General features: G+C 40.5%; 1 protein-coding gene across 2 annotated transcripts in view; it reads left to right on the top strand.

Annotated features, from left to right (window-relative positions):
- Nucleotides 1-16,163, top strand: part of Syne1 (spectrin repeat containing nuclear envelope protein 1) — a 471,763-nt gene that overhangs the window by 353,691 nt on the left and 101,909 nt on the right. For both annotated transcript variants that reach the window (XM_028764327.1, XM_028764328.1), the window contains 5 exons: nucleotides 5,371-5,472; nucleotides 7,913-8,032; nucleotides 10,386-10,586; nucleotides 13,403-13,576; nucleotides 15,406-15,537. In XM_028764327.1, the coding sequence (XP_028620160.1) occupies nucleotides 5,371-5,472; nucleotides 7,913-8,032; nucleotides 10,386-10,586; nucleotides 13,403-13,576; nucleotides 15,406-15,537 (729 nt within the window). The remainder of the gene's footprint in view (nucleotides 1-5,370; nucleotides 5,473-7,912; nucleotides 8,033-10,385; nucleotides 10,587-13,402; nucleotides 13,577-15,405; nucleotides 15,538-16,163) is intronic.

Here is a 16,163-nt window from a genome sequence, read left to right as displayed (position 1 = left end):
ATAAAGGGACAGATCATCACCACTTCCAAATCTTCTATAGTTATAAAAATAGAAATGAGAGGTGGGAAGATGGTTCAGTGGTTAAAGGGTCTTGCTGCTAAGCCTGAAGACCTGAATTTAATCCCATGAGCCTACTTTCTGGAAGGATAGAACTAACTCTCACATGTTATTCTCTTACCTTGACACATGTGCTGTGGGACACATACATGAAATAAATAACATTTTATATGTATGTATTTTATATGAACATATATTTTATATGAATCATTTTTAAATCTCTATAATATCCCTACTAGTATACATTGTCCAAATAGAATGAAGATTAAGACTAAGTTCCCTGAATCCAACAAATTTATTTTCTTGGCTTAATTTGATATCCTCAGTTATAAAACCAATCGTGTAGACTGGCCTTTGACTCACTTAGTAGCCTCCGGTCTCAACAGCCATGTGCTTCAGATTCCAGCTTTGTCTCCTGCTGCTGTATATTCTTGATTGCTTCATGACCTTGAGCCTCAGTGTCCTCAACTATACCCTCAGTCACTGTCTCACAAAATTGTAAGGCTTCAGTAAGTTAAACTCTTTAAGATACTCTCAGTAGATCCTGATACGTAACAAGTACTCCACAAATTTCTGTCATCATCATATTTTGCTATTGAGTACTGTTGAACAAGACAAAGGCTCCAAAGTCAGTGGCAAGTTTCCATGACTTCTCCAGGTTTGTTCAGCACTCAAGAGGTGGGAAGGGATTTAAGAGAGCATTTTTGCACTGCGTAGTATGGGACCAGTGGGCAGGAGAGATGAGCAGAGCGACTCAAGATTCATTCTGAGTAGAACGGCATTAGGTGATGGCTTGGATGTGAGGAATGAGGGAAAGGATACCTGCTAAGGAGCCCAAGGATGTTGACTTTCACATCCGGAGGCCTCGACAAGCAAAGAAGGCAGAAAGATAGCAGTGCCACTGGCCAGCAGAGTACACTGTACTCTTGGAAGTGCTTTGATGGAGGTATGGGTGGCATTAAGATATGCACGTGAAGAGTCACAGTAGGCATCTGAGTGTGTGACACTATGGCACAGAGGAATGGCCTTGGTGGGATTCACATCTGTGTTTGTTAGAATGCATGGTATAGAACAAGGAGAGAGATATTCACTTGGAATCAGAAAAGCAGGGTTGAATTTTTTGGGTGTTATATTTTGCACACATGTATACTGACTGTGCCTGGAAAGTCACTAGGCCCATTATAGTATGAAAAATTAATTTTCATCACTCTAAAATGTATTGTCTATGAAGAAAGTTGCCAGATTATTACAGCATTTTAGTCTGTAAGCCACACAAGAGACTTACTTAGCCATGCAATTGTGAACCCCTCAAAACTATATTTATTTCTGTCTAGTTGCTTATACCAAGTTAATGTTTATGGCAGTTTTGAGTTTGATAATTATAACCAATGACAGTGAAATGTCATTAATTAGGCATGACTTCTTCAGAATTTAGTTTGTTTTAGGGGACTATGGAAATAACACGTAATCACGAAATTCTCTTTAAAGCGTGTTCTCTGTTTTTCTTGGGCCAAGAAGTTTCTACTTGTTTGTTGGTGGCCAGCTCATGAACAAAAACTGACAGTTCAAATGTTGATGTTCTGATTTAATTGAAGGAAAGAAGCCCAATGATAACACAATAAAAGATCAGTTCATATTCACACACTATTTTCTTGCGGAGAACATCTGCTATGCTGCTGGTAATCAGTAGTTGTTGGCATGGTACACCTTTGTTCTCCATATCATCTATAAGAACTGCCTGTTCCCAGGCCGTTAACATTGTTCTAGAATTTTCTCCCCAACCACGACTGTCTGAAAACATATACAGATGATCTGTATGTATTGAGAGCATTATGTGTGTCACAGTCAAATTAGCTGTCACTATTCTTGTTTTTACCCATAGACTTAATCCCAAATAAATTTCAGTATTTTGAAAAATACTGAATATTTTAAGTGACTTTTAAAAAGTGAGAAGCTAAGGAATTCTTTAGTAACAGAGAGTCAGCATTACCAATTTCAAGGCTTCAAAATGTCTATGCATTTGTTTTTCGAATGAGTCATACCCTCCCTTTACTCCCTGACTGAAATAAATATAAATAAATTGTAATGTCTGTGATATCTATTATATACTGATTCCTTAATTACTGCTGTATCACAAGCATACTAATGACAATTTGTTGAATCCTTTGGATTTATTCCTTCTTGTTTTTTATTCTTAAGAAAACAATGAGCATAAAGCCATCACCACTACCCAGCAATTCTTAGCAATTTTTCCACAAACCACCTTATTGTTTTCTCAACTAGTCTCTCCCAATAGTTACCGTGGCTTCTAGAAATAACAACTGTGTTTCCTTATGTGTTAAGTAGGACGCAGGGGAAACACCCTACAGAAAAGACAGAGCAGGTATAAAGGAAAGGCTCACACTTCATTTCTAAGCCATGTTAGCTAACGTCTACTCATCTGTTCTTTAGATGAAGAGAACTGACACGGCCTTAAGTATATGTGGACACTGATGGACATTCAGAAGTAAATAGAATACCTCTATCATGGGCAATGGTCAGAACTTCTTGCTTTTGACCTTAGTCAAATGAGTGAGAAACATTTTACATTTGGCTTATTAAAAAGGTTCTTGTGGTAATTCTAAGAGCCCGTGACCTCTCCTTGAATGTCATTGAGTAATAGGAACATACTTGGAACCCATGAAAAACTCGTTATTTTCCCAGTCCTCTCAGAATGATTTCCTATTTCTCTGGCTGCTGAGCTTGCAGCTCAGATGGAGTTCTGATTAGTGACAACTGTTGCTTTTCACACATTCAGCACGATATTCTCATTTCATCCCCCTTCCTCCCTCTTTTCTTCCCCCCTCCCCTCCGTCCTTTCCTCCCTCTCTCCTTCTCTCCATCTCTCCCTTCCTCTTGCTTCTTTCCCTCCTTCTTTATCATTTCTAGTGATCAAGCCCTGGAACTTTTGCATGCTAAAAAATATACCACAGGACTCAACATACCACCAGTCCTCAAATTATTTTGCTCAATTTATACATTATTCTGCTTTGTAGCCTTGCAATATGGTGCCTGTGTACGTTTATTTTAAAAAATATATTTACTTTTATTTTATGGCATGAGTGTTTTACCTGCATGTATGTGTGGATAACACTAGTACCTTAAGAAGTCAAAATAGGGCCCTGGATTCCCTGGAACTGGTGTTAGAGACAGTTGCAAGAGGCTGTGGAGCTACTAGGAACCAAACTTGGGTCCTCTGCATGAGCAGAAAGTACTCTCAACTTCTGAGCCATCTCTCCAGCCCTGTATACATTCTTTTTTCCCCTCAATTTAAACAAATTTTATCCAAGAATAAATCCAACATTTTCTTTCCTTTTATTGAAAATAGATTTTTTTCTCACATAATAGATCCAGATTGCCATTTCCCCTTCTTTTCCTCCTCCCAGCTTCTCCCCACCTCCCCTTCCAGCCAGAGCCACCTTCTGTCTCTCACTAGAAAACAAACAGTCTTCTAGGCAACATGATATGATGACATAATATAATACAAAGCATAAAAAAAAGCTAACACATCAGAATTGGACAAAACAAACAGAAGGAAAAAAAACCCAAGAGAAGACACAAGAAAGAGACCCGCTTCTTTTGCACACTCAGAAATCCTATAAAAACATTAAACTGGAAGCCATAATGCATACACAAAGCCCCTGTAGGGTAAGAAGAAAGAGAAAAAAAATATCATATATATGATAACTGTTTTTAAAAGAAGGAAAAGCCCTGACACAACATTATGAGACAAAGAACCTCCAAAGATGCTGTTAAGTCCACTTTCTGTTGGCCGTCTACTGCTGGGCATGTAGCTTCCCCTTAAGAGTAGTTTGTTTCTGTGATGACCAGACAACCCCTCCTCCCTGTTTGCTAACTCATGAGAAATAGATCCAGGCTTGGTGGCTAATGCCTTTGGTCTCAGTTCTCTCTTAAGTTTGAGGTAGAAGGATTGCAAGTTAAGGGCAGTCTGGCCGACTTAGGAAGACTCTTGTTTAAAAAGAAAATTGAAACAGAGAACAGATGTGGTACATCAGTGAGAAACCACATCCCTAGCATGCAAGAGGCTCTGGGCTCAACCTGAGTACCATAAATCAAGAGAAACAACAATGACAAAAATAAAAACATAAAAGAAAGAAAAGGAAAAGACCTTATTAGCTTATATTTTGGGGAATATATCAGCATATTCATAATTAAATTATTGTTTTTGGCACATGGTGCCCTTTGAAATGAGTGTAGAAATTTGGGGGGCTATCTTCTTCTTTTTATATGTCTCACTCAATACAAATATGTACTGAATAGTTAGAGGAATGATGTTTACAATCATAAGACCCAGCTGAGAACTTTTTGTCATGCCATTTTCTGTGTCTTTGGCATACATAGATAGCTTTGATTTTCACACTTTTTAATAAGTCAAAAATATATGCTGGGGAGATGGCTCAGCCTTTCAGAGCACATGCTATTCTTCCAGAGGGCTGGAGTTGGTTTCCAACACCCTTGCTACCTGTTGCTCCGGTTCCAGGGTATCTGATGCCCTCTTCCATCCTTCCTGGGTACTTTTGTTCACATGCTCATATACATACACATAAATAAAAACTAAATCTCAAAAGTTTTACAGTTAAAAATTGATTTTAAAAGCCCAAAGTTGTTAAAATAATATATCTGGAAAGACATGCAGTGGTTATATACAACACTATATCACAGTATAGTTTTATATAAAGGATGCGAGTCTCTCTAGAATTAGATGTAGGTAGAGGGGCCTGGAAGAAACTCTCATGGTATTGTGTGACATTGAATTCCTGGGACGTGTGAACAAATACCTACTTACCCCAGTGGGACATAAAAGAGTAACGTAAGGATGCAACCAAGGTCCAATTTGGTGAATAGTGAATTTTATTGAAGTTCTTTTAGAAATATGGAGCAGATGTATTAGCAGTATCCAACCCATCAGTTCTTATTGCTTAAACATGCTTGGGGTAAAGAAGGGGCCTAGTGCATCTGCTCAGTTTCAGAAACTTCCTTTGAGTTGTTTTCTTCCTGTCTTAATGTGTTTCCTTATAGGGAGGAATCTTTCACCTCCTCTTAGAACATGCTATTATTTCACCATTCTTTTAACATCCTCTTTCTTAACCAGTTTTCCCCTGAGGTTAAAAGGTTTTAATCTTAGAGGAAACTGCTATATAATACTCAGAGGTAGAGGGGTGTCTGTGTATCATCTCCTTCAATCTGTGTGATATTGGTAACCATTCTATTCCCGCATTTCACATGTTGTCTTTCCATGGCTTTCTTCTTCAGAATGACCTGAAGGTGTTGTTTACATCATTAGCTGACAACAAATACATCATTCTGCAGAAGTTAGCAAATGTGTTTGAACAGCCCATCGTGGAACAGATGCAGGTATGTACAGGCATGTCCCAGAATGGCAGATATATTATAGATCACTGCTTTAGTGTGGGATGTCAAATGTTTTTAGACTGATTAATGCCATGCTTTGTATATTTTTTATTTCAATATTGGATTTGGCTAAAGTGTCCAATGATACTGACTTAGTCATTTCTATATATATTTATGGAATGTGAGGTCAGAAGTGACGTCAGTGATAGCTGCTGCTCTGAAGGAATTTGCTAACCCAAAATGACATCAGAAATGACCTCCATGATGTAAAAAAGAAAGTGGATAATCTCAGGCATGGGTTACCAATTTCACCTTATTTGTAAGAGGCTCTTCTGTTATTCACCACCGAATGTACAGGCTAACTGGCTTGTGAGCTTCTGAAGCGTCCTGTCTCACCTCCCACCTCACTGTGGGGGTACTTTGATTACAGATGCCTGCTGTCATGTCTGGCTTTATGTGGTCCCTAGGAATCTGAATTAGGGTTACCAGTAGCTCTCTTCACCCACTGAGCCAAAATGTTCTTATTCTAGGCTCCTCCTACTTTATTGTTTAGCTCTTTGTAGAACTCAGAGTCAGAAATAAATTTCTCTTAGTTTGTAGATGCTGTCTCCATTGCTGACTTGAGAAATCCCAAAATCTGTCTAATTCCCAAAGATCCCCAGGGGTTTGAAATATCACAATTGAATGTCTTAAAGATAAAAATAGGAGGGCCTATTTTTATCCCCTATACTGAGAACTCAGTAGGCTCTTCTGGTTGGGGGTTCTATCTTTTCATTTTGAAAAATTTTCAAATAATTTATTTAATTCTTTTCATTTCTTCCTTTCATCTGCCTCCCCTTGACAATTTTGAGGAGATACTGGTTCATTGGGCCATTTGTTGAACAAGCTCTCTGTTTAAGTTTTAAGCTCCCTCAGTTGGGCTTATGAACCTCCATCTTTCTTGACAGTAGAGGAGTGACCACAGCCTTTCCTGAAGCAGAGTAGACTTGGGTGGGGGGCTTGTGAACAATGCTTTGTAATTTCTATATCCCGCTTTCATTCTTTTCTTTCTCTCTTCCTCCTTCCCTCTCTCATTGTTTCCTTTTTTTTATTGCTCCATCCCTCCTTCCCTTCCACCCTGCCTCTTTCCCTCCCCATGCTCCCTCCCTTCTTTTGTCCTTCCTCCCCCAAGGTATTGCTAGTAGGTGAGCTGTCTTCAGGATTCTAGGCATGGACAACCTCCTCCAACTTTCCCCTTTTCAATCCAACACTGAAGCCTACTGCCATATCTGTCATCCCTTAGTCTAGAAAGCCCCTTTCCTTCTCCAGATAATAAACCCTGAGCCTTTCATCTGCAAAAGAAAAGACAATGTGATGGGAACCAGGGATGGGGATTCTATTCTCTCAGCAGCTTCTTGCCAGCGCTCTGTCTCTGTCTTCTACGTTACTGAGATTCACAATGCTTTAAACTTGGTGGTGCAGTTCTTCCACTAGGTTAGAATTCAGCTTTCACAGCATTAGTAAAATTTCATATATTTGTCTGAATTCTAACGTTGAGAATTTGTTCATCTTTTTGTCTTCCCTGTTTCCTTGCCCCAGCAGATTTAAGGAGGAAAGCACTCCAAAAACAAGCAAACAAAATATTCACTATTGTTTCAGAGAGGTTTCAGGACAGGAAAGGGAGGACATGTGTTTCATCTGCCATCTGGAGTCCAGACTCCTCTCCTTGTCAAGGGCAACTGGGTTGTAGCTCTTCCAAAAACCCACTTAGACCAGAGTCTGTTGGTCTGGTACTCCCTCCTCCATTCCCCTGTCAGAGATGAGTTGCATCACGAATTTTAGTACCTAAATTCTATTGAGATTTGGTTTGTTTTCTACTGGTATCCTGACAAGACTGTCAGCTCCTTGAAGTCTAGGGCAAGGTCTCCTCTTCCCAGAGACCTCATCCTGGGCCGACAAGGCTCAACCAGTTTAATCCTTGCTAATTGACTTTTCCACTTTAGAGTGAGGAACAACCATTCATTGCCCAGGTTTTCCTCACACTTTCCTGTTGCTACACTGGCACAGTGTCCAGTGATACTCCACTGCATTGTAGGAAGCTACATGGTCCCCTAGACATCTCAGGAACATACCTTATTCACAGTCTATCCTACATGCTGCTTCTAATGTAGGATGATTTATCTACACATCCCTTGTTTAAGGAGGCCTTTCCTCTCCCAGCCCTCCATCCTACTTCTGCCCTACCTCCTTGCCTAATAAAGCTGACGTGTAATATAATAAAGGACCTTCTCTTTTCCCAGTAGTATGCGTTGATGCTTTTTGTGTTTTTATTTTAAGTTAGTCTCTTCTTATGTATTTAAACTAATTTTTGAAAGAAAAAGTAAAAATAACTAAAAGTCAAAAAGCTTCTGTGGGGTAGAATTGTACTTCAGAGTCTGAAGGAAACATTGTGACTCTTACCTAGGCCATCCAACAGGCTGAAGAGGGACTGAGAGAGCTCGATGGTGGAATCTCTGAGTTGAAGCGGCGGGCTGACAAGTTGCAAGTGGAGCAGTCTGCTCTGCAAGAACTCTCCAAGCTCCAGGTACCGTCTCCAGTGAGGCAGCTCAGCCTCAGTGGCCCATCTTACCTGAAAATCAAGGAAGCGTTTTCACCATCCTATTGGAAATTTCTTCAAACAAATGTCACATCATTTAGGTCTCTACTTTTATTTACAAGTAACACAACTTTTCTGAACTTTTGGCTAGTTTTAGTACAATAGAATGATCCAAAGTCTCATGCAGCCAGCATCCATATTTTTTTTCCTGATACACGTCCTTATGGAGATATCTAAGCACCATGCTATAATCCAGTGGTAGCATTCATTCATTCATTCATTCATGCATTCATGCTCTTGAAAATATAATTATCCTTATAATGATTCTTATGATCCCTACCTAGTAAAATTAAAGATGAGAGGATTTTCATCTAATATTGTAATATATTTCTAGGGATGATTTAACAGAGTAAACACTCAAGGTAAGACTTTTTAGAACATGGGTTTCAAAGTGAGAGTTTATCAGGCACACACGTTGGAATGTAATACAAATGCTCAATTCCAAAATAGCAACAAAACTTATAAAGTTTGGAAATGCATGCAGAATTTTCCATGACTTTTCAGAGATAAAGAAAGAAAGAAAAAAACCACTTAGCGTTAATTCTGACACCCTGGCAGAACTACTACATGGGCTAAAGGCCAGATCTGAGATACCTTCCCAAACCTGTGAAGTTTAACACATTAAAGAAAGCAAGCTGTATACTTAAACCATGTGCAGTTGGATATCGCTCACATGGTAGGTTAGTTTTTGTCTCTGGGCATTACTGCAGAACACTTGGGGACACTGAGTCAAACACGAAGTCCCAAGTCCTTCTCCTGAGAAAACACAAAGGCTCTTACAAAACAAGAAGTCACTCTCAGTTCGACTGTCTCAGGCCCTTGGCTAACATTTTGAAATGTCACAGGACAAGCCTTCCTCACCCACTTGCCCTTCCTTTAGGTCATTTTCCCACAGTGCTTCGGCGTCAGGTGTAAGAGTCAAGCGTCATAGCCATAAATAAGCCTTCAAGTTGAACTTTTCCAGATCGAACAGTTCTGGCTGCCCCACCTCAGTACGATACACTAATCAGATCCGTATGCCTCCAGTAAATTTTGTTTGGTGCCTCACCATCTCCTAAAATGTCTTTCCAGATCAAACAGTTGTTTACTTCACCACATTTGGCAGAACCAGTTGCCTTAAGTCTGAAGGTTTTGGTCTTCACGTTAACGTCCCTCGTTATTTTGCTCTCTGTTTCACGGGTGCTCTGAGAGCTGGTACTATTTAGCCAACAGCAATGTGAGAGATACTCTGTTCATTTACTACAAGAGTAAATGAATGTTAAGATCGTAATAACCATAAGAATCAGGTTTTCTCTCTGTGATCTCTCTTCATCTTTGGGACAGTTTTGTTTAACAGCCTAACCCTACATCACATCATGAATAATCAACAGTCAGAGAAGACAGGAAGTGGCCTCATGTGTCATTACTAGGAACTATGTTGTTTTCTATTGCCTGGCATCTTATGTATTTTAACTTTCATGTGTATGGGTATTTGGGTTATATGTATGTCTGGGCAGCATGTGTGTGCCTGGTACCACAGAAGTCAGAAGAGTGTGTCGGATCTCCTCAGAGTTACAGTTGGTTGTGAGCCACCATATGGATGTTGGAGCCTCTGGTAGAACAGCCAGTGCTGGCTGTTAACGGCAGATATGAGATCTCTCTCTCTCTCTCTCTCTCTCTCTCTCTTTCTCTCTCTCTCTCTCTCTCTCTCACCATTTGCTTAGATCTTGAAACATTAAGCTTTGTGAGTGTGCTAGTGATCAAAACCAAAGCCTTATACATGCTAGCCAAGTGCCGGGCTAGTGAGCTACGTCCTCAGCCCTATATTTTTTACTCTTTAATAAATATAAATTGTATCTAATATTTGGCCTAAGACTCTAATTTTACTTTTCTCCCAATGGTTCTTCCCACACTATGTTATTTATTTAGATTTTCTTCTTCTTCTATGATTTATGACTTCTTCATTAAGAGAACAATCAAATTTTAAACAAAAGAGAATATGTAAGATTGCCAAGCAAGATGAACAGGAGAGCTTGGGCCCGCCCAGGATCGAACCCCAGGAAAGTCATGACCCCATGCATATGCACTACAAGGTTTAGAGAGAGGAGTCCAGAGTATCTCTTTTCCTTTTTGAGATATTCCCCAGGGAGGCTCATAAGAAAGACAGGCAGCTTGCATCCATGCGGAGACTCCCTGGAGGATTCATTTGCAGACAGGCATGACCTTGCTGGACTATTGGGCAGGTGATGGGCTCAGTACTGCAACTATGTGGTTGAGACTGGTGTTGGTGCCTCTGCCTTAGGACATGTATGATGAGCTGTTGGTGACCATCAGCTCCAGGAGGAGCAGCCTCAACCAGAACCTTGCTCTCAAGAGTCAGTATGATAAGGCTCTGCAAGATCTCGTAGATCTGCTGGACACGGGGCAGGAGAAGATGGCAGGGGACCAGAAGATCATTGTATCCTCCAAAGAAGAGGTTCAGCAGCTGCTCAGCAAGCACAAGGTAAGAAGAGACCAGGAAAGCCTAGCTGAAATAGCATGGTCTCAAACCCTTATATAGAGGGGTTTGGTATCTCAAACCAAATATGCCTGGTTTTTATGAGTTATATTTGGATAATTACACTTCTAAGTGGTCTATAGACATTTGTTCAAATCCCCTAGCATCTGGACTAAAGAGAAATGATAAAGAGAATTTGTATTTTTTTTAATTAAAACAAGTAATTTCATCAGTAATTTTACTTATCAGTTCTCCATGAATGTTAACCCAATTCTTGCCATATATAAACTTTAATCAAGGAGAAACTCAAAGCCTTTCCTTAGAGGGACCCAGATTCTTTCTTTTTCTTTCTTTTTCTTTTAAAAGACAGGGTCTCATGTAGCTCAAGCTGGCCTCAAACTCACTGTATAGCTGAAGGTGACCTTGAACTTCTGATCCTCCTTCCTTCACCTCCGGAGATCTGGAATTCAAAGTATGTGCAACTAAGCTTATGTTTATGTGGTGATATAAAAGCTCCACCAATGGATCCTTTCACTAGCTACATTCTTTACTCAGTTTTCCATTATTTATTTGTTAGGGCCTCTTGACCACCTAGCTCTCGGTGCTCTCTCTCCCTCTCACTGTCCTGGCATAGACTTCTCACTCCACTCTGGGTATACAGGGCTGCCCACTCCGCTTTGGTGTCTGTTACTTGCGTCATTCAGATCTCCTGGCCCTTAAGCACATTCTCCTGTAGTTGCTGTTGGCCTCAGAGATTTTCCTGGGCTTGACCAGAACTTTTACCACGTAATCAGGCTTGGGAACCCCGAGACTGCTTCGTCAGTGTGTTTCCAAATGAAGCTCAGGTTCATTACTCCTTAGTGAATAAATTCATGTTTTACACACATACACACACACACACACACACACACACTCCTAATTTAACACATTTTTAGCAATGACTATGGATAGTTTACCAGGCCACAGACTGAGCCTCCGAGGCTATGGGAATTCCCAGAAGAAAAACAAAACAGTCTCACTGAGTTTTAAATGATTAACATTCTACTGTTGTGTGACTCTCTGGTGGGCTGTTATTTTCGAATTGTGGGGGGAAGGGGACTATACTTTTTTTTTTTTTTGCTATTTTTTCCCAGAGGTTTTCTGTCTAAAGAGTTGTATGATTTATTAAAGCCTTATCATTTGGCTATGAAAACATTGCTTTAAAGTTCACAGCTGTTTTTTCTCAAATCTGACCATAGCAATAAAAGATCACTCTGAGTTATTCCAGAAGGGAGAGTAGGATCAAGGAGCAATCGAATAACAGAAAAAAGACACTCAGTTAGGAAAAACTTCTAAGGGAGTAGGCCCCAGCTGCCACTTCTGCTGCACAGGGGACCCTTTGGCCGTGGGAAATGTTGCCAAGGCCAGAGCAGGAGGTAAGCTTGTGTTGAAAGCAGGCTTGACTCTCAGTGCATGTTTGGCTTGGTAGGTCTTTTCCAGCTATACGATCATTTCATCAACTGATGGTTGGTTAATAATAATGGTTCTAAGCTGGACCTGATGTCACAGGCTTGTATTGTAATCTCAATTTCAAGTTCGAGGCCTACCTAGGCTAAAGAGCAAGTTGAGCAGGAGTGAATACATGAGATTTTATCTGAGAATAAACAATAAAACAAAATAGGCTGCTGGTATCCCTCATGGGTAGAGTCGTTGCCTAATATTCTTGGGTCTTAGGCACTAATCTTGATTCCTGGCACAACAAAGCAATTATGGCACTGGTGATAATGATCAGTCTACCCTCTACTGTCCAGTCTAGGTTTTGTGGGCAACCTCTACAGCTTTGGTGGGGGCCAACGTTACAGTCATTTGATAGGAATTAAAACCTCAGCTCTGCCCAACTTAACTGGGTGACCTTGTACTAGCCACATAGACTGGATGGCTATATGCTACCACTTGTAAAAGGTCAGATAAGTAATTCACAGACCTTCAGAATTGTCATAAGGATGACATGAGTTGGGTAAAGAGTTTATGATAAGAAGAGCTCCATGTCAGCCGTTATTATCAATGTCTTGTACTTCAGTTCTATCCATGGTCCTTGAATGAAGAACCGGGGTAGAATGAGATTCTATTTATATAAATGAGGATCTATTTATATAAAAGGTAGTACCTAAAATGTATAGGCTTATGCAGTGGTGACAATTCCATTGCAAGGAAATAAAATATAAGGGAAATTTGAAATCGTTGTTAACAAAGTATTATATGCCTGGACATGCTTGGTTATCTGTCTTAAGCAAGGCAAAGAAAGAGTCTGTAACTTGGAAAGAGTAGGCCTTAAGCCCAGCCATGGAAGAAGAAGAAAGCATCTCAAGAAAAAGAGGGTATCCAGATCTGAAGACAAGGGTGAGGGGAACAAATATATCCAAGGGACACAGGAGGCCAGGAGTGTGACAGGCATGGTCCGTGACTGTGTCACTGATGTCAGCATCCTCGTGCATAGGATGTCAGCAGAGAATACTCCTTTATCAGCTAGTCACAGATGCAAGGGTTTGTCTTGGAGACTTGTGTCTGTAGCACAGTGATGAGCCATCTGTACTTGAGTAGAGTCAAAAGGGAAGGCCAATTAGGAGCTCAGAGCCTAGACTTTACAGGAATCCCCTGTAGGAAGCACACCGTGGCTGTTAAGATGGTGGTTCCTTAGGGTGAGACGGGGAGGGGAGAGGCGGTGGAATGATATGTCCTTTGTGTTAACTGTGTTCTATCAGCTTCCGCTGTTGAAAGAGTTCTTATTTAAAGTTAATGTCCAAATGAGCTGCTCATCTCCTTCTGCCTGACAAAACTTACAGGAATACTTCCAGGGCCTGGAATCGCACATGATTTTGACTGAAATACTCTTCAGAAAGATCGTTGGCTTTGCAGTTACGGAGGAAACTCAGTCCCACACGGACCGCATGGCTCAGGCCTCTGCTGTGTTGAAGCAGGCTCACAAGAGAGGGGTGGAGCTTGAATACATCCTAGAGGTGAGATTGCTCATGTCAGCGTCTTTCTGACTGCAAAATTGAGCTACCTGGGCTCCCTCATTTAGAATTATATTGTCCTATAACCATGGGGTGGTGGATTTCCTTTTATGGTCGGTATGTGATGCACTGTATTGTGAGTCAGCTGGATGAATCCCAACCTTAGAAAGTATGTATGAAGATGCTCAAAGACTTGAACTTCAAGCCAAAAACTTAAGTAGGAGCATGAAATATGAAAAATACATATCCCTGGCTCTATCCATGCAGTCGTTCTTGTGATAAGACCTGTCACTGGAATCTAGAAGCCAGAGGACAGCCTGGGGACAAACTGTTTTGGTCTGAGAGCAAAAGTATAAAGATTCATTTGTTGTAAAGTAGCCACCCAGGGGGCTGGAGAGATGGCTCAGCAGTCAAGAGGAGAGCGCTTGTTGTTCTTATAGAGAACATAAGTTTTGTTCCTAGGGGCCACATTGGGAGGCCCATGACTCTTCTGTGGGTGCCTACACCCATGTGAACGTACACGTACATATATATATGCCATTAAAAATTAAAAAGCTAAACAGCAGCAGCCTAGAAACTCTGAACCAAAATAGTGAAATAAAGGTTCAAGATCCACAGCCACCATAAGCAGTGTTCTTAGTTCCATTGAGGAATTTGCTCTTCTGCCCAAGAAATTCCGTTCACTCGTTCTGTTCACTTGCGTCTGCTTACTCGTTGTAAGTGAAGAAATCAAGTGTTTATTCATCCAGCAGTTATCAAGTTGTCACCAGATTCCCAGGCACAAGAACTATAAACATGTCCCCAGGACTGCCCTCAGTGAGACCGTGGTCCAATGAGGGAGCGAGAACACAGGCTTCAGAATGCAGAATGATGTCTCTACAGGGAAGCAAACAGCCTCTTAAATACCAGACCTTATAGATAATCAGGAAAAAAAAAGATGCTGTTTTTCAACAGGGCCCAGACTCTGGAACAGGAGTTGGCCCCTGGGTCAACTGTAGCCTGTTTTATGTAAAGGTTATTTGGCTATAATAGTTTTATTGGTTTGCTTGTTAATCTCCAACTGTCTTCATCCAATGGAGCAGACAAGACCAGTTGCAATCGATACTAAATAATACATAAAGCTGGAAATATTTACTATCTGGTTTATTATAGAAAGAGTCTGCAAACTAATGCCCTAGACTCAGAGCACAAATGTATGACCTTGAACACCAAATAGGTAGTCCATAGAGCTAAGTAATTAGCCACAGAAGCCTGTGTAAATGCCTGTAGATGGGTCCCTTCCTTTGGTTAATAATTAGCCCAGTTGCCCTAAGCTGGCCCAATTCCTTTAATCTTCCCATTTTCCTTAAAAGTTTTAGGAGTTATATCTCCTTTCTTCTTTAAACTTAATTTTGTTTTAGTTCTTGATAATTTTATACACAAATACTACTTTATATCATTTTCATCCCTCCAACTCCTCCCCTCCCCTATCTTGTAATTTCACGAACTCTTACACACACACATACACACACACACACACACACACAAACACACAGTGAGATGGAAGGAGCTGCACACTTTTGAGGGCCACCATTGTGTCACTTGCTTTAGATCCATCATTTGTTTCTCCAGACAAATGCCAGCTAAACATTTCTGACATTAGTTGAAGCAGATTATCTTACAAATTTTACACACATGGGGAAATGCTCCTTTTTTTGTATGTTGGTTACTTGTTTCTCCCCCACCCCACCCCAGGCCCATTGTTTCTAATAACCCAGGCTGTCCTGGAACTTGTGATCTTCTTGCCAGCCTCCCTAGTGCAGGGATTCCCTTAACTACTGCTGTGTTTGTAGATGTGGTCCCATCTGGATGAGAATCGCCAGGAGCTCAGCAGACAGCTGGAGGTGATAGAAAACAGCATCCCAAGTGTGGGCCTGGTAGAGGAGAGCGAGGACAGACTTGTGGAAAGGACAACTCTCTACCAGGTTTGGACTCCAAGGATGTCTGAGTGATGCCATTAATGACAATGTTTCCTTTAGAAATTTGCCACTAACTTTTGACAGGATTTAAACAAGTTTGTGATAAACTTCATTCATTCCTTTACTTTTCTTTAAATTTGCTGAAATTCATGGGCACATGTAGACTGTGTCTGCATTGTTCACAGTGTATATGCATTTTATTATTGTTTGATGGTTTCATATATTATACAATGAGGTTTAGCCCCAGCCCCGCTTGACCTCTCTAATCTCCTTCTATCTAAGGCTAAAGCCTGTTACTCACAAGGGTTCCTCCTAGTTTCATGCTTTTTGTGTGTGCATATAACCTGCTGGATTTAATTAGAATTTCTTTTTTTTTTTTTAAAAAAAACTCTCTTGGTCTGTACTCTGCCACTCAGTAGCAGGGGTGGAGGCTTTCTTGGCAAGCATGTTGCCATGAGGTAGATTCTCAGCTCTGTGAAATAGATAATAGACAGATGATAGATGCTAGACAATAGATGGTAGGTACATAGATAGATAATATATAGGTGAGAGAGATATGTGATAGATACATAGATAAATACAGGTGCTAGATATATGATAGAGATAGAGATGATAGATTATAGATAGATAGA

This window comes from Grammomys surdaster, unplaced genomic scaffold, assembly GCF_004785775.1.
Source record: "Grammomys surdaster isolate TR1022 unplaced genomic scaffold, NIH_TR_1.0 143, whole genome shotgun sequence".
In the NCBI taxonomy this organism is placed as follows: domain Eukaryota; kingdom Metazoa; phylum Chordata; class Mammalia; order Rodentia; family Muridae; genus Grammomys; species Grammomys surdaster.
Note: the sequence above shows the minus strand (reverse complement) of the source record. Positions and strands in the feature narration are given on the sequence as shown.